At 45.4% G+C, this 18106-nt stretch overlaps 1 protein-coding gene across 3 annotated transcripts in view; it reads left to right on the top strand.

The window, feature by feature from the left end:
• MASP1 (MBL associated serine protease 1) overlaps positions 1–18106 on the top strand; it is a 102136-nt gene that overhangs the window by 37601 nt on the left and 46429 nt on the right. For 2 of the 3 annotated variants that reach the window (XM_058187888.1, XM_058187887.1), the window contains 6 exons: positions 1442–1619; positions 3222–3353; positions 4703–4899; positions 6088–6235; positions 7436–7554; positions 13644–13722. In XM_058187888.1, coding sequence (XP_058043871.1) covers positions 1442–1619; positions 3222–3353; positions 4703–4899; positions 6088–6235; positions 7436–7554; positions 13644–13722 — 853 coding nt within the window. Of the gene's footprint in view, positions 1–1441; positions 1620–3221; positions 3354–4702; positions 4900–6087; positions 6236–7435; positions 7555–13643; positions 13723–16181; positions 16294–18106 lie in introns of those variants that run through there. The other variant, XM_058187889.1, reaches the window with a different exon arrangement.

The raw sequence follows: 18106 nt of genomic DNA, 5'->3' as shown, positions 1-18106 counted from the left end.
TGCGCCCCCCGAGCCGGGCCCCCTGCCAGAAAGTGACTCGGAAAGTGAGGGGGAAGGGCTGTCAGGACTTACCTTGGCAGCACCGGCTTCCCTGGCTCAGGTCCAGTTGCCAGAGGCAGGCCAGGTGGAGGAGATAACGAGGCCTCCATCCCCTGACTCTTTCCCCCCCAGGCCACGCCTCCAGACCCAGCTGATGGCAATCAGGCCTGGCTGGACCCTAGGTTTCGGAGGCAGGAGAGGCGGGAACAACAGAAGCAGGGGTGGGGCAGGCCTAGGAAGTGCTGAGTCATGGAGCCACACCCCACAGGATATAAAGGCAGCAAGGGCTGCTATACCACTTCGTGGCGAGAAAATCAACTGCTTAGAGGGAGAGAATTAGAGCTGAAGTCCTGTTTGTTCCTGGTTTCCTGGCTGACTCATCGGCATCAAGAGAGATAACAGAGATACTTGGCAGACACTCACTAGTTTGCTGCCAGAGCTGATAGTTGCCAGCTAATTAAGTCATCGCTCGTGTCTCCCGGACTGCGGAGGGGGACAGAACAGTTAAGCTGCCACTGAGTTAAAAGTGACCGAAGCCAATAGCTTTGCAGTTCTTCAAATGCAGCAGGAAATGCATTATAGAAAAAATAATAATTTTAAAAATTCTATCCATTTTCAATATACCGGGAGTCCTTGACTTCGTTTAGTGACATTTCAAAGTTACAGTGTAATGGAAAAATGTGACTTATGACGGTTTTGTCAAGACTGAGAAACAAATTGTGCAAACTCTGAATTTTCTGAGTTTAAACTTCAAGATATGATGCTAACCCGGAAATGGGATTCAGGATGAGTGGACAAGGTTTCAGTTCTCCCCTGCGGAGGACAGAGAGTCCCCGACTTACAACCGTTCATTTAGTGACGGTTTGAAGTCACAACGGCGCTCAGAAAAGTGACTTATGATCGTTTTTCACACTTACGACCGTTGCCGCATCCCTGTGCTCATGTGAACAAAATTCAGACTCTTGGCAACCGACTCATACTTACGACGGTTGCAGTATCCCGGGGTTACGTGATTCCTCCTTTTGCGACCTCATGATAAGCAAAGACATTAGGGAAGCCAGATTCACTTAGCGACCATGTTACTAGCTCAGGGGTCTTCAAACTTGGCTCTTTTTAAGACTTGTGGACTTCAACTCCCAGAGTTCCTCAGCCAGCAAAGCTGGAAGTTGAAGTCCACAAGTCTTAAAAGAGCCAAGTTTGCAGGCCCTTGTACTTAACAACGGTGGCAAAAAAACCAGGTTGTAAAACGGGGCAAGGCTCGCTGAATGACTGTCTCGCTTAGCAGCAAAAACGTTGGGCTACATTGTGGCCGTAAGTCGAGGACTGCCTGCCATTCTTCAAACGAAGAATAGCAGGCCAAGATCATCCTGTTTTCTCTGCATTTTCTATGGCTGTCCAACAGGTCGAGTCAGAGGATCAAGTCTTGGCGACGTTCTGTGGGAAAGAGGACCGAGATCCGGAACAGAGCCCTGGACGAGAGCCAATCACGTCTCCGGGTTCACATCTGAGCCTGACGTTCCGATCCGACTTTTCCAACGAGGAACGGTTCACGGGCTTTGATGCCCATTACGCCGCTGTGGGTGAGTTTGGATATCTCGGTTGGTTCCTTCGCCCGTCTGGGCAGGCCAACGTTGGAACTCAGAACAAGGAGGAAGGCGAAATCCTTGGGCGGAGGATTGGACTAGATGACCTTCAAGGTCCCTTCCAACGCTGTTATTCTGTTAAAGCCACCTCAGGGCATCCCAGGATGGTCCAAAGTTGACCTCAAAGTGGCCAGTTTGGAAACGCGAGCGAGAAATTCTGAAACTCATATCCAGGTAGTCTTCAGGTCAAGGTCAAATTATGACCATAAGGGAGTCTGCCCATTATTTATTTATTAGATTTTTTTAATCCTGTCTTTATTATTATAAGGTGGACTCAGCCTTCTGTCCTTCTGAGGAGAATAAAATGAGGACCCAGATTATTGGGGGCAAGAGGCTGACTATGCAAAACCGCTTAGAGAGGGCTGTAAAAGCACTGTGAAGTGGTATATAAGTCTAAGTGCTATAGCTAGTGCTATTATTATGTATTTTATAGGAACTCGAAGCAGTGAACATACATAATATTCCTTCTTCCTATTTTCCCCATAACAACAACCCTGTGAGGTGGCTTGGGCTGAGAGAGAGAGAGAGAGAGAAGGGCTGGCCCAAAATCATCCAGCCAGCTTTCATGCCTAAGCAGGACTAGAACTCCCCGTCTCCTGGTGATTGGCCCAAAGTCTCCCAGTCAGGCCTAAGGGAAAACTAGAACTCCCCGTCTCCTGGTGATTGGCCCAAAGTCACCCAGCCAGCTTTCATGCCTCCTTACGCATGAAAACTGGCTGGGTGGTTTTGGTCCAATTGCTAGGAGATTGTGAGTTCTAGTTACTTTTCCAAAATGGCCACTTTGAAGTCACCGTCTCCTGGCGATTGGCCCCAAGTCACCCAGTTGGGTCTCATGCCTAAGCTGGGTCTAGAACTCACTGTCTCCTGGCGATTGGCCCCCAAGTTACCCAACCGACTTCCATGGCTAAGGCAGGACTACAGCTCACCATCACCTGGTGATTAGCCCAAACTGTTTCGCCTGGCTTTCCCGCCTGAGGCGGAACTAGAACTCCCGTCTCCTGGTTTCTAGGCCAGCCAGCACCTTAACCACTAACCAAACCGACTCTCTTTTATCTCGGTTGATTGGATGAGTCTTAAGACCGCCAACCACGGTCTCTCTGCTTAGGGGACACCTACCAGTGACAGGATGCGGTGGCTCAGGGGCTAGGACGTTGAGCTTGTCGATCGAAAGGGCGGAAGCTCAGCGGTTCGAATCCCTAGTGCGGCCATGTAACAGGGTGAACTCCCGTGACTTGTCCCAGCTTATGCCAACCTAGCAGTTCGAAAGCACGTAAAAAATGCAAGTAGAAAAAATAGGGACCATCTTTGGTGGGAAAGTAACAGCGTTCTGTGCGCCTTTGGCGTTGAGTCATGCCGGCCACATGACCACGGAGACGTCTTCGGACAGCGCTGGCTCTTTGGCTTTGAAACGGAGATGAGCACCGCCCCCTAGAGTCGGGAACGACTAGCACGTATGTGCGAGGGGAACCTTTACCTTTACTTACCAGTGAGTTGCCAACAGAGATGGTTGATTGAGATGTTCATGGTGTCCCATCACAGATATCGATGAATGCTTGGAGAGCAACGATGAAGAACTGGCCTGTGACCATCACTGCCACAACTACATCGGAGGCTATTATTGTTCCTGCCGCTTTGGGTACATTCTCCACTCGGACAACAGGACCTGCAAAGGTAGGGACTCTCTCCTGCCAATTGTCCCAAAGCCAGGGGCTATTTTTTTCAAGAGGCAACTGGACTGTCTGGTTTTTCGCTTTGAAGACGTTTCACTTCTCCTCCAAGAAGCTTCTTCAGTTCTGACCGGATGGTGGGGAATGGAAGGATTTGCAGACCGCTGGTCATTTGCATCCTTTGAGAGCAGGGGTCTCCAACCTTGGCAACTTTAAGGCTTGTGGACTTCAACTCCCAGAGTTCCTCAGCCAGCTTTTTTTTTTTTAAAAAAAGTTCCACTTTATTTATTTTTTTATTGTTTTAATGTTATACACAATCTGACAAACACACAACATATAATATATAAAATAATAGAACAACAGAGTTGGAAGGGACCTTGGAGGCCTTCTAGTCCAACCCCCTGCCCAGGCAGGAAACCCTACACCATCTCAGTCAGATGGTTATCCAACATTTTCTTTAAAAATATAACCTATTTCTAAAATATTTCCTATTTCTAAACGGCGTTTCTTAGTGGTCTTCTATCACTTTTATACCTTACCCCCCAAATCATATTGATTTTCTCTCTTGTCCCCTTTTCTTTATTTACCTTAAATTATCTAATATTAATAGCTTTACTTTTCTAGATTCTTATATATTTATTATTTACATATTATACATTTCTAATACGTTCTGTACTTTCTGATTTCTCCCCTTTATTCTTACCTTTATTTCTAGACTCAAGCCATTCGTACCATTTATATAATAATCTGTCTCTTCTTTCTCTTTAATTTCTTTTGTTAACTTGTCCATTTCGGCACAAAAAAAAAAAAGGTCCTTTTGTGACCTTCTAATAAGCAAAGTCAGGGAAGTCAGATTCGCTGAACAATTGTATTACTAGCTGAACAACTGTAGTGATTCATTTAACGATGGTTGTAAAATGGGGCAAAAGTCGCTTAACAAATGTCTTGCTTAGCAACATGCGTTTTTGGGCTCCATTGTGGTCGTAAATCCAGGACTACTTGTGATACCTATTTATTCAAGCAGGACTGGCTTACAAGTTTTAAAAGTTTTACTAAATTTTTAATTTGGGGTTATTTATGAATTTTATGATCTTAAATTGTTTTAAATTTCGGCCATTTGTAATATGCTTGTTTTAGTTTTGTTTTAATGTGTATATTGTGGGTTTTTTTAATATTTGGCTGTACACCGCCCTGAGTCCTTCGGGAGAAGGGCGGTATAAAAATCTAATAAAAATAAATAAATAAATAAATAAAATAAATACTGGGACTATAGACCCATTCATGCCATCAATCCAAAACTAACCAGGTTAATGTTGTGATCTTTGTGTGTGTCTGTGTGTGTGTCTCTTGCAGTGGAATGCAGCAACAACCTCTTCACCCAAAGGAGTGGGGTGATCCACAGCCCCGACTTCCCCAACTCCTACCCCAAAAGCTCCGACTGCGCGTACCGCATTGGGTTGGAGGAAGGATTTTTCATTACGCTCCAGTTTGATGAAAGTTTCGACATCGAAGATCACCCGGAGGTCACCTGTCCCTACGATTACATTAAGGTCAGCGCTTTCAATCCATTGGACCCAGAATTGCAGCAGAGGAGAGAAGAAGCTGCTGTATTGTCGGGTCCTGGGTGTCGCCTGAGCTTGGCTGTTTCCTTGCAAACGTTTCGTGACCCAGCTAGGGAACATCAGCAGCACTAAAAGGGAGTGGGGTTTGCAGAGAGGAGGTCTGTGGGGGTCCCTGGTAATCTCTGAGCTTGGCTGTTTTCTTATAGACATTTCATGACCCAACTAGGGAACATCATCAGTGCTAGAAGGGTGAGGTTTGGGAGGAGGAGGAGGAGGAGGAGGAGGAGGAGGAGGAGGAGGAGGAGGAGGAGGAGGAAGCTGTGGGGTCCTTGGTGGTCTCTGAATTTGGCGGTTTTCTTGTAGATGTTTCCTGACCCATCTAGGGAACATCATCAGTGCTAGAATGGTGAGGTTTGGGAGGAGGAGGAGGAGGAGGAGGAGGAGGAGGAGGAAGAGGAGGAGGAGGAGGAAGAAGAAGAAGGAGAAGGAGAAGGAGAAGGAGAAGGAGAAGGAGAAGGAGAAGGAGAAGGAGAAGGGGAGGAGGAAGCTGTGGGGTCCTTGGTAGGCTCTGAATTTGGCTGTTTTCTTACAGACGTTTCATGACCCAACTAGGTAACATCATCAGTGCTGGAAGGGAGAGGAGTTATATTGTATATAAACAGAGAGCAAATCCCTCCTCCCTTCCAGCACTGGTGATGTTACTTAGTTGGGTCAGGAAACGTCTGCAAGAAAACCACCAAGCTCAGAGAGCACCAAAGTGTGAGAAACGCAAATAAGTCACTTTTTCCGGTGTTGTTATAACTCTGAGCAGTCACTAAGCAAATGGTTGCCAACCTAACCTGTAATTGTTCTCACTGTGAGAAAATTTCTCCTTAGTTCTAAGTTGCTTCTCTCCTTGGTTAGTTTGCACCCGTTGCTTCTTGTTCTACCCTCAGGTGCTTTGGAGAATAGCTTGATTCCCTCTTCTTTGGGGCAGCCCTTGAGATATTGGAAGACTGCTATCATGTCTCCCCTAGTCCTTCTTTTCATTAAACTAGACACACCCAGTTCTTGCAACCGTTCTTCTTATGTTTTAGCCTCCAGGCCTTTAATCCTCTTAGTTGCTCTTCTTTGCACTCTGCACATTCTCTGGGGACCTGGCCTTTTCCTATACACCTTGGCTTTATTGCTTGATAGATCAAAACTGGATCGAAAGAACTTGGGCCCTTTTGCGGAGAAAAATCTCCTGGACGGATTGAAACCCGGAGCAACCAAGTTCAAATCCTGTTCCACAGCGATAATTCGGGAGAGAATGGAGGGTGGAAATTAACGTACACCACCACAGGTAATATATAACCCTGGAGTCTAAAGGTTGTGAAGTATCTTTGAGGTCATCTAGACCAGGGGTCTCCAAGCTTGGCAACTTTAAGACTTGTGGACTTCAACTCCCAGAATCCCTCAGCCAGCAAAGCTGGGAGTTGAAGTCCACAAGTCTTAAAGTTTCCAAGTTTGGAGACCCCTGATCTAGACTAATGTTGCTCAATCTCAGGAAGTTTTAAGGTGGGTGGACCAACTCCCAGAATTCACCAGGAAGCCAAACAATTCCCAATAATCTTTATTTTATTTAGCCTGCCTTTATTATTTTGATAAATAACTCAAGGCTCTTTTCTCCCAACGACAATCCTGTGAAGTGGGTTGGGCTGAGAGAGAATAACTAGAACTCACCGTCTCCTGGTGATTGGCCCAAAGTCACCCAGTCGGTTTTCATGCCTAAGGCGGGACTAGAATTCACCATCTCCTGGTGATTGGCCCAAAGTCACCAAGTCATCTTTCATGCCTAAGGCGGGACTAGAACTCACTGTCTCCTGGTGATTGGCCCAAAGTCACCCAGCCAGTTTTCATGCCTAAGGCAGAACTAGAACTCACCGTCTCCTGGTGATTGACCCAAAGTCACCAAGTCATCTTTTATGCCTAAGGTGGGACTAGAACTCACCATTTCCTGGTGATTGGCCCAAAGTCACCCAGCTGGCTTTCATGCCTAAGGCAGAACTAGAACTCACCGTTTCCTGGTGATTGGCCCATACTCACTCAGCTGGCTTTCATGCCTAAAATGGGATTTAAACTTGTGATTTTCTGCTTTCTCGCCTGGTGTCTTGACCACTAGACCAAACTGTCTCTCTTACATTATTTTGATAATATTCCCCTCTGTGTTTTTAACGTGCCTTCTGCCCAATGTAGACTCATTTCCTTTGTGGAGGAACTTATATTTCAAAATTTAGAAAGCTGCACCTTCAAGTTTCTGCTTTGCTTGGAGAATGCAACGTTCTCTAAATTCAGAGCAGGCGAAAGAGAAAAATCAGGAAACTCACACGTCAAAATACGCGATGCTTTAAAATTGGCATTTTTTTAAAATCAGCATCGTACTCCAAGCAGGATTTTGGGGGTGCAAAGGAACCTCAGAGAATGCATAACCCTGGGGTTGTTTAATCCAAGACTGTCTCTTTTTCTTTTTCCTATCTGCTCTTCCTCTCTCTCTTAAACACAGGGGATGCCTGCCCACTTCCAGATCCCCCCATCCATGGAAAACTGGAACCTTCACAAGCCACCTACACGTTCAAAGACCAAATTGTGATCAGTTGCAATCCAGGATACAACGTGGTAAAGGTGGGTGGAACCTGGCAGAGAAATCAAGAGTAACGGAGCTTACCCAGATTCGGGTGTGAAACGTCACTGCTTGCCCTGTTGTAGAGCCTTCCTTGGCAGGAGCAGTCTATACCTTGATGAACGTATCTTTTCTTTTATGTACACTGAGAGCATATGCACCAAGACAAATTCCTTGTGTGTCCAATCACACTTGGCCAATAAAATTCTATTCTATTCTATTCTATTCTATTCTATTCTATTCTATTCTATTCTATTCTATTCTATATCTGCACAGATGCTTAACCTCCCACAGTCTGAAAAGAGGCAAACTTTCCTTCGGTGTTTAATCGCACACTTGGCCAGATAAAGTATTCAAACTGAATTCAACTCAGGTCATACTCCCACGGTGCATCTTAATTTATTGGTTGGCAAGATGGTTTTGATAATCAGGCCTCGGTCTGGTCCCAGTGTCTCCAGGCAGCGAACCAAATTTAAAAATAAAATAACGGTATTAAGACTTAGAAGAATAAGATGGGATAGGGATAGGAATAGGGTTAGGGTTAGAGTAGGGTGAGAAGAGAAGAGAAGAGAAGAGAAGAGAAGAGAAGAGAAGAGAAGAGAAGAGAAGAGAAGAGAAGAAAAGAATAGAATAGAATAGAATAGAATAGAATAGAATAGAACAGAGATAGAACAGAATAGAATGGGGTGGGGTGGGGTGGGGTGGGAGTAGAGTAGAGTGGAGTGGAAGAGAAGAGAGAAGAGAATAGAATGAGATGAGATAGAATAGAATGAATGAGATGAGAATGAGATGAGAATAGAATAGAGAATAGAGTAGAGTAGAGTGGAGAGAGAGAGAAGAGAAGTAGAGTAGAGTGGGGTGAGAGAGAGAAGAGAAGTAGAGAGAGTAGAATAGAATGAGATAGAGTAGAGTAGAATAGAACAGAACAGAATAGAATGAGAATAGAACAGAACAGAACAGAATGAGATAGAACAGAATAGAATGAGATGAGATAGAGTAGAGCAGAGAGAGTAGAGCAGAGAGAGAGAGAATAGAGATGAATAGAACAGAACAGAATAGAATGAGAATGGAATAGAATAGATAGAATAGAGTAGAGTAGAAGAGAAGAGTAGAGAATAGAATGGAATAGAATGAGAACAGAATGAATAGAATGAACAGAATAGAATAGATGAATGAGATGAGAATGAGATGAATAGAACAGATAGAATAGAGTAGAGAGAGTAGAGAAGAGAGAGATAGAGATAGAATAGAACAGGACAGGACAGGACAGGACAGGACAGAATAGAATAGAATAGAATCGACAGAGTTGGAAAGGACCTTGGAGGTCTTCTAGTCCAACCCCTCTTCAGGCAGAAACTATTCTGGACAAATGCTGTCCAACATCTTCTTAAAAACCTCCGGAGTATCCACAACTTCTTGATTAGTTTCCATCTGTTGCTTCTTCTCCTGCCTTCTGGTGCTTTGGAGAATAGCCTGACCCGCTCTAAATCTAAATAAGCTTAAATCTACAGATAGTCCTCAACTTACAACCTTTCACCTGGCGACTGTTTGAAGTTACGATCTCCCTGAGAAAGGGGATTTACAACTTCCATCTGAAGTTCTGACAAGTCCTGCTGCTCCCTGCAGTCATGGCGCTTCGGGATTTTGGCAAAATCGTGCCCGTTAGCGTACAATGGGCTTGCACTTACGACCGTCTTATTCACTTAACGACTGCTGCAAAAAATGTTGTAAAATCAGATCGGTCATGTGATCGACCCATTTTATGAATGTCTCGATTTACGACCGTAAGGGCAGGCTCCATTACAGACGTATAACTCAAGGACTGACTGTACAATATGAGTAAAATAGAAGGAAACTCGTCATCATATCAACCCATTGAGCTTTGCAAATTGTCTAAACCTCAGGCCTGAAGTTGATTTATTCTCAAATTTGAAAAATGTTATTTTATTTTTTTTATTTGCATTTATATCCCGCCCTTCTCCGAAGACTCAGGGCGGCTTACAGTGTATAAGGCAATAGTCTCATTCTATTTGTATATTTACAAAGTCAACTTATTGCCCCCCCACAACAATCTGGGTCCTCATTTTACCTACCTTATAAAGGATGGAAGGCTGAGTCAACCTTGGGCCTGGTGGGATTCGAGCCTGCAGTAATTGCAGGCTGCTGTGTTCTAATAACAGGCTTCTTACAGCCTGACCTATCACGGCCCAGTTATGATTAAAAGTGTATCTGGGTCCAGATTAGTTACTGCATTAAGCTACGGTGTGAATCAAGACCGTATAAAATTTAACATCACTTTTAAAATCAAAATCAATGAAGGGTTAAGCTTTGTCTGCCATCCACGTGACAAAATGAACTTTGCTTCTCAGAAGTTGAATGTGAGTTTTATTTATAATGTCTTTGAAAATTAATAAAGTCAATCATTAAAATACAGAGTAACATAAAAGGGGAAAGAGACAGGAAGCAGCAAAACAAACTAAAAAGGGATAAAAAAGAATATATCAAAAATGTGGAACAAAAGTGACCTTTTTTTTTAAACTACAGAGTTAATAGCAATCTAACAGCGGGTTGGACCTCCGAGATCCCTTCCAATTCTATTGTTCTATTTTCTTTCTAAGTTTGAACAAACAATCCTGATCTTTAAAATATCTTGAAATGCTACTATTCAACATCCTAAAGAAAGCAATATTCATCGTGCATTCTTCTCTTAATTTTAATCCAGCACATAATAAATCGTCAGACACAGATCACCTTATATTGGAGAATAGATTTTGAAAGTATTGAAGCATGGGGAAAATACCACCCTACAAAGCCTTTATAAGACCACACTTGGAATATTGCATCCAGTTTTGGTTGCCACACTATTCAAGTAATTTAACAGCCGGTTCTCTGCCCTAATGATTTCTTCCAACAACCAGTTTGCCAAACTGCTCAGAAAATTAACAACCGATTCTCCCGAAGTGGTGCAAACTGGCTGAATTCCACCACTCATTATAGGGTCTCCTGCTTGAGCAGGGGGTTGGACTAGATGACCCGCAAGTTCCCTTCCAACTCTGTTTATTCTATTCTATTCTAATTCTATTCTATTCTATTCTATTATTGTTTTATTTCTATTCTAGTCTAGTTTTATTCCTATTCTGTTCTGTTCTGTTCTGTTCTATTATTGTTTTATTTCTATTCTATTCTGTTATTGTTTTATTTCTATTCTATTTTTCATTGCAATGTTTATTCTATTCTATTCTAGTTTTATTCCTATTCTATCCTATTCTATTATTGTTTTATTTCTATTCTATTCTATTCTATTATTGTTTTATTTCTATTCTATTCTGTTATTGTTTTATTTCTATTCTATTCTAGTTTTCATTCCAATGTTTATTCTATTCTGTTCTATTCTATTCTAGTTTTATTCCTATTCTATTCTATTCTATTCTATTCTATTCTATTCTATTCTAGTTCTATTCTATTCTATTCTATTCTATTATTGTTTTATTTCTATTCTATTCTGTTATTGTTTTATTTCTATTCTATTCTAGTTTTCATTCCAATGTTTATTCTATTCTGTTCTATTCTATTCTAGTTTTATTCCTATTCTATCCTATGCTATTATTGTTTTATTTCTATTCTATTCTATTCTATTCTATTCTAGTTTTATTCCTATTCTATTCTATTCTATTCTATTCTATTCTATTCTAGTTCTATTCTATTCTATTCTATTCTTATTCTATTCTTGTTTTATTTCTATTTTATTCTATCGACAAAATTTCAAGCCATTCGCAGACCACTGTTCGATTTCTTACAAGACAAGGAGAAAAATCAGCTTTCGGCATTTGTGGATTAAATTGGATTTGACCAGAGAAATCTTGCTGAGGCTGGTTGTCTTCATGCAGGCTGTTAAAACGGATTGAACACCTAGTAGCTCCATTGATTTGTGGGTTAATCAATCCGTGGTTAATTAAACTTGCTTAGTTTTTAAGACTGTGTGTGTTTCGGAATGTCTGGTTTTTGGTCAGTTCATTAGTTAGCTGAAGGTTCAGTTTCTTTAATTCAGTGCAACACAGAAGCCAAGAAAATAAATTACAGATAGTCCTCAACTTACAACAGTTCCTTTAGTGACCGTTCTAAGTGATGCCCCTGAAAAAAGTGACTTATGATCACTTTTCACACTTACGATATTTGCAAGCAGCCCTGCAGTGACTGATTTTCATTCGGATGCTTGACCAATGACTCATATTTTCAACGGTTGCAGTGTCCCGGAGTCACGTGGTCCCCTTTTGCGACCTTCCAAGTCCATGGGCAAGCCAGATTCACTTAACGACCATGTGACTAATTTAACCACGGCAGGGATTCCCTTAACAAATGCGGCAAGAAAAGACCAGGGGAGGCAGGATAGCAGTCTTGGAGGGGCTGCCAGAAGACAGAAGAGGGGGGTCAGCCTATTCTCCAAAGCCCCTGAAGGCAGGACAAGAAGCAACGGATGGAAACTAATCAAGGAGAGAAGCAACCTGGAATTAAGGAGAAACTTCCTAACATTGAGAACAATTAACCAGTGGAACAGCTTGCCACCAGAAGTTGTGGGAGCTTCATCAGTTGAGGCTTTCAAGAAGAGACTGGGCTGTCATCTGTCAGGAATGGTATAGGTTCTTCTGCATGGGCAAGAGATTGGATTAGATGACCTACGACGTCCCTACAAGGTTTAATGTGTTAAAATCTATTTTCCAAAGCATCCAAAGGCCAGACAAGAATAACGGATGGAAACTGATCAAGGAGAGATTCAACCTGGAAATAAGGAGGAATTTTCTGACAGTGAGAACAATCAACCCATGGAACTTTGAATGGTCACTAAATCCATTATTGTAGGTCAAGGACTAGCTATAAATAAATTACAGGTAGTCTGGAGACTAGACTGCCATGGGTCAGTCATAGGGTCTCCCACTTGGGCAGGAGGGGTTGGACTAGATCAGGGTTTTCCAACCTTGGCAACTTTAAGCTTTGCTGGCTGGGGCGTTCTGGGAGTTGAAGTCCTCCAGGCTTAAAGTTACCAAGGTTGGAGACTGAGGCATCCTGGGAGTTAAAGTCCTCCAGGCTTAAAGTTGCCAAGGTTGGAGACTGGGGCGTTCTGGGAGTTGAAGTCCTCCAGGCTTAAAGTTGCCAAGGTTGGAGACTGAGACATCCTGGGAGTTGAAGTCCTCCAGGCTTAAAGTTGCCAAGGTTGGAGACTGAGACATCCTGGGAGTTGAAGTCCTCCAGGCTTAAAGTTACCAAGGTTGGAGACTGAGGCATCCTGGGAGTTGAAGTCCGCAGGCTTAAAGTTGCCAAGGTTGGAGACTGAGGCGTTCTGGGAGTTGAAGTCCTCCAGGCTTAAAGTTACCAAGGTTGGAGACTGAGGCATCCTGGGAGTTGAAGTCCGCAGGCTTAAAGTTACCAAGGTTGGAGACTGAGGCATCCTGGGAGTTGAAGTCCTCCAGGCTTAAAGTTGCCAAGGTTGGAGACTGAGGCATCCTGGGAGTTGAAGTCCTCCAGGCTTAAAGTTGCCAAGGTTGGAGACTGAGGCATCCTGGGAGTTGAAGTCCTCCAGGCTTAAAGTTGCCAAGGTTGGAGACTGAGGCATCCTGGGAGTTGAAGTCCTCCAGGCTTAAAGTTGCCAAGGTTGGAGACTGAGGCATCCTGGGAGTTGAAGTCCGCAGGCTTAAAGTTACCAAGGTTGGAGACTGAGGCATCCTGGGAGTTGAAGTCCTCCAGGCTTAAAGTTACCAAGGTTGGAGACTGAGGCATCCTGGGAGTTGAAGTCCTCCAGGCTTAAAGTTGCCAAGGTTGGAGACTGAGGTGTTCTGGGAGTTGAAGTCCTCCAGGCTTAAAGTTGTCAAGGTTGGAGACTGGGGCGTTCTGGGAGTTGAAGTCCGCTCCTGGACTAGATGACCTATTAGGAGGTGCCTTCCAACTCAATTAACCTGTTGCTTAAATTTGGTCACTTAGCAACATGCATTCTGGGCTCCAGGGTGGCCGTAAGTCAAGGACTGCCTGCAATTAAACGAAATTAATGGTCTGCCCGGTGGGAAGATAAGTTTTTTCTGCGTCTGTTTTTTTTTTTTAGGACGATGTGGAGAGTGAGACGTTCCAGATGGAATGCATGAAGGATGGGGTATGGAGCAGCCAGATGCCGGTTTGTAAAAGTAAGAGGGCGGTTTCGCGGTCTTCACTAAGGGAGGAGGGGGGAAATCCAACGGGGTCTGAGGGCCTGTGGCTTTGCCCTCCCGCGTGGGCGAGGACGGTTGGCACAGGATGGCACTGGGCAAATTCTCCTTCAGGGGTTTCAACTTAAATGGAGAAGTGCCCAAGTGCTCTGACCCAGCTCCCCAGACTGTGTTTAATATAAAATATTCCTTTAATTAGGACATCCTCGGCAAAAAATCTCACCGCAGGCTAACAAGTCTGTCCAGCTGGGAGATGAATAATTGTCTGCCCCATCTATTCATCTCCGTCCCCTGCCTTTTATCCCCAGAGCTAGGGGTAGGGTCTCGCTAGCAACAATGGCTCTTCTGTCCCAAGGACCAGCTCATAGATTTCCCCTGTTCTCCTCTCCCCTGCCTTCTGTGCATTTGCACGTCAGGCACTGGACCCAGCTGTTCCTCCTCTTCCTCATCAGCCACCTCTGGACCTGGGGGCTGTTGGCTCTCCATCTGAGGGCTGATGGACGGCCAGGCTCTGCCCCATCTCTCTCTCTGCCAGCTCCATTTCTTCTTCCCCCACAGAGCTCTCAGGTTGCATTGATGCTGACCCCTGCCTCCTCCTCCTCTGATTCGGCTGCTGGGGGAGGGGGTGGCAGCCGACAGGTCACAACGCCAAGACGAAAAGCAAGGTTGGCGTTTGAGGTCTTCTCCCCATAAATGCTCGTTCAGGTCAGGGGGTGAAAGCTGGACCCAGGTGGACGAATACCACCCCCCACTTTGGACTTCGGGCATCGCTGGGGTTAGGGACGGGTACCGGGGTCCCAAATTGGCTCTTTCACTCCAAGAGGTTAAAAAAAAACAAAAAACAACAGGAAGTCCTCGATGTACGACCGCAAGGGAGCCCCAACATTTTGTTGCTCAGCGAGATGGTCGTTAAGTGAGTTTGGCCCCATTTTACGACCTTTTCGGGTCTCGACCGTCGCAGCTTGCCAGCAAAATTGCAGGGCTGAGTTACGGTTGTAAGGCCAGGGCTATCTGTCCCTCCAGGCCTCTGCCAGGTGGGGGGTGGGGAAGGCGGTGGCACCTCCGAAGACCCGCCAGGTACGCAGCGGCGCCCTTTTCCCTAACGCCAAGGGAGGAATTCTTCTTTTTCTGTAATTCTGCGCTAGAACCAACTGCAGGAACCTTCCAGTGTCTGCCTTCCTTTCGCAATCGAATTAACCCGGGGATCTTTTTTGCCGGTGCTGCTTGTAAAAGTTGGTGCATGGTGCATGTTCTCACTAGCTCTCCTTGCCCCTGTCTCTCTTTCTGCCCTTCCTTTCTTCCTTCCTCCCTCCCTCCCTTGTTTCCTCCCTCCCTTTTTCCTATCCTTCCTTTCTCCCTTCCCTTCCCTTCCCTCCCTTCCTTCTTGCCTTCCCCCTCGTCCTTTCTTTCCTTCCCTCCCTTCTCCTCCCTCCCTCAATTTCTTCCTCCTTCCTCCCTCCCTCCTTCCTCCCTCCCTCCTTCCATGTCCTTCTGCTGCTTCCTTCCTCCTTCCTTCCTCCTTCCTCCCTCCTTCCTTCCTTCCTTCTTCCCCCTTCCTTCCTTCCATTCCCTTCTCCTCTCTCTTTCCTCCCTCCCTCCTTCTTTTGTTCCTTCCTTCCTTCCCCCTTCTTTCCTCCTCCTCCTTTCATTCCTTCTGCTTCCTCCTCCTCCTCCTCCTCTCTCTCTTCCTTCCTCCTCCTCCCTCCTTCCCTCTCCTTCCTTCCATTCCCTTCTCCTCCCTCATTTCCTGTTCCTCCCTTATTCTCCCCTCCTTTCTTCCTTCCATTCTGCTATTTCCTTCTTCCTTCCCTCCCACCTCCCTTCAACCCTCTCTCTTTCCTTCCTTCCTTCCTCCCTCTCTCTCTCCTTCCTTCCTTCCTCCCTCCCTCTCTCCCTTCCTTCCTCCCTTCCATTCCCTTCTCCTCCCTCATTTCCTGTTCCTCCCTCATTCTCCCCTCCTTCCTTCCTTCCATTTCCTTCTCCTCTCTCCTTCTTCCTCCTCCTCTTTCTTCCTCCTTCCTCCTTCCTCCTTCCTCCCTCCTCCTTCCTTCCATTCCTTCTCCTCCTCATTTCCTGTTCCTCCTTATTCTCCCTCCTTCTTCCTTCCATTCTGCTATTTCCTTCTTCCTTCCTCCCACCTCCTTCAACCTCTCTCTTTTTCCTCCCTCCTCCTCCTCCTCTCTCTCCTTCCTTCCTCCTCCCTCCCTTCCTTCCTCCCTTCCATTCCCTTCTCCTCCCTCATTTCCTGTTCCTCCCTCATTCTCCCCTCCTTCCTTCCTTCCATTTCCTTCTCCTCTCTCCTTCTTCCCTCCCTCCCTCTTTTGTTCCTTCCCTCCTTCCTTCTTTCCTCCCTCCTTCCCTCTCTCCCTCTTCTCTCTCTTTTTTCCTCCCTCCTTTCCTTCCATCCCTCCATCTTTCCCCTTTTGCCTTTGCCACAGTGTCCGAACCCGAACCGACCGAGAACCGGCTCTCGATAAACAAGGACTCAGATTCCGCAGCAGCCTAACCCAGGAGCCCAATCCAGGAGCCTATGAAAGAGGAGGGGGTCTGAGCCCCTCAGCCTCCCTGTGGCGGCGGGTGGGGGGGGAGAATACTACATTTACATTCACGGGGGGGGGGCTATATTACCCCCTCCTCTCACGGTTTCCAGCTGCTGTATTCAGAAGGGGCTATTTCAGACCCTTCCTTCCCCACCAGCCAAGCTCATAAAATCAGAATTTTCTAAGAGAAAAATCAGCCAATGGCCTTCTGGACATAGCATGCAACCAGATCTTCCTTGCAAGAAATCCCTCCATCCCTCGGATCGTGGCCAGGGGTGAATTTTCTCTCTTTTTTTTCAGTTGCCTCCTTTGCTACACACTCCTTCTTTATAACCAAGGGATGAAAATGCTCTTTGCAAGAACGGGACTAATGTTCTTTTCATGGTGACGGGAATGGCTGAAACTTTTTTCCCCTCCTTCTCTCTATTCATCCTTCTCCGGGTCTTCTCTCCACGCCGATGGGAGGCATCTCCTGGGCTCTTTACCTATATCTGCATGCGCTCCGTAACTCCGAGATGTCAGGAATCGAGAAACGTGGGAGAACGACAGCCCTGCAGAGCGGGAAACCGGGGGGGGGGCCACAGCCACAGAAAAAGATTTCTGACTTCCTTTTTTTTTTTAATTTCTTTTAATTTTCTTTTAATTTCTTTGGCTTCCAAAATCTGCAAATCCTAGCAATCCGTCAGGAGCATCGGGGGAGGGATTTAAAAAAAGGTGGAAATGATGGTTGCAAACCATCCAATAGAAGTCGTGCCTTTTTTTTTTTTTTTTTGCCGTATATGTCACTGGATACTGAGATGGGGAGCATATAAATTAAACAAATACATTTAAAAAAAAATATGTAACACGCACATGCACACACATATATAGATGCCCAGGTACAGCATGGGAAAATTAAAATCGCCAAGACGGCGAATTTGGGGCCACGACACCCTCCCCTCCCACCTTTCTGGACCCCTGTTCCAATTTCCTTGGAGCGTAGCTGGAAGGACGGTTTCAGTCCATAAGTGGGCTGGCTCCGTCTTGCCCAAGGTCTCCATCGGGGTCCCCCAAGAGAGACGGAGAAAAACGTGATGCGGGCATCGAGGCAGGAGTGAAATGAAGAATATGGGATCTGCGTCAGTATTCCTTGACCTGGGCGGCTTGATGATGTGTGGACTTCAACTCCCAGGAAAGAAAAATAAAGTAAAAAAAAAAATCAAACAAAATAATAATAGGATAGGATAGGATAGGATAGGATAGGATAGGATAGGATAGGATAGGATAGGATAGGATAGGAATTGGAAGAGAGTAAATAGAATAGAATAGAATAGAATAGAATAGAATAGAATAGAATAGAATAGAATAGAATAGAATAGAATAGAATAGAAAGGAAGGAGGAAGAGGAAGGAGGAAGAAGGAGGAAGAAGGAAGGAAGAGGAAGGAGGAGAAGAAGGAGGAGGGAAGGAAGGAGAGGAGGAGGATAGGATAGGATAGGATAGGATAGGATAGGATAGGATAGGATAGGATAGGATAGGATAGGATGAGAGAGGGAGGGAGGGAGGGGAGAAAGGAAGGACAGGGGAAAGAAGGGAGGGAGGAGAGGAGGAGAAGGGAGGGAAGGTAGGAGAAAGGGGGAAGAAGGAAGGAAGAGGAGGGTCAAGAAGGAAGGAAGGAGAGGAGAGGAGGAGGAGGAGGAAGGAAGGAGGAGAAGGAGGAGGAAGACAGAAGGAGGGAAGGAAGGAAGGAGGGGGAAGAAGGAAGGAGGGAGGGAAGGAAAGAGGAAAGGGAGGGAAGGGAAGGGAGGAGAGGGAAGAAGGAAGGAAGGAAGGAAGAAGGAGGAG

Source organism: Ahaetulla prasina, chromosome 6 (genome assembly GCF_028640845.1).
Source record: "Ahaetulla prasina isolate Xishuangbanna chromosome 6, ASM2864084v1, whole genome shotgun sequence".
Lineage (NCBI taxonomy): Eukaryota > Metazoa > Chordata > Lepidosauria > Squamata > Colubridae > Ahaetulla > Ahaetulla prasina.
This window is presented reverse-complemented; position numbering and strand designations above follow the sequence as displayed.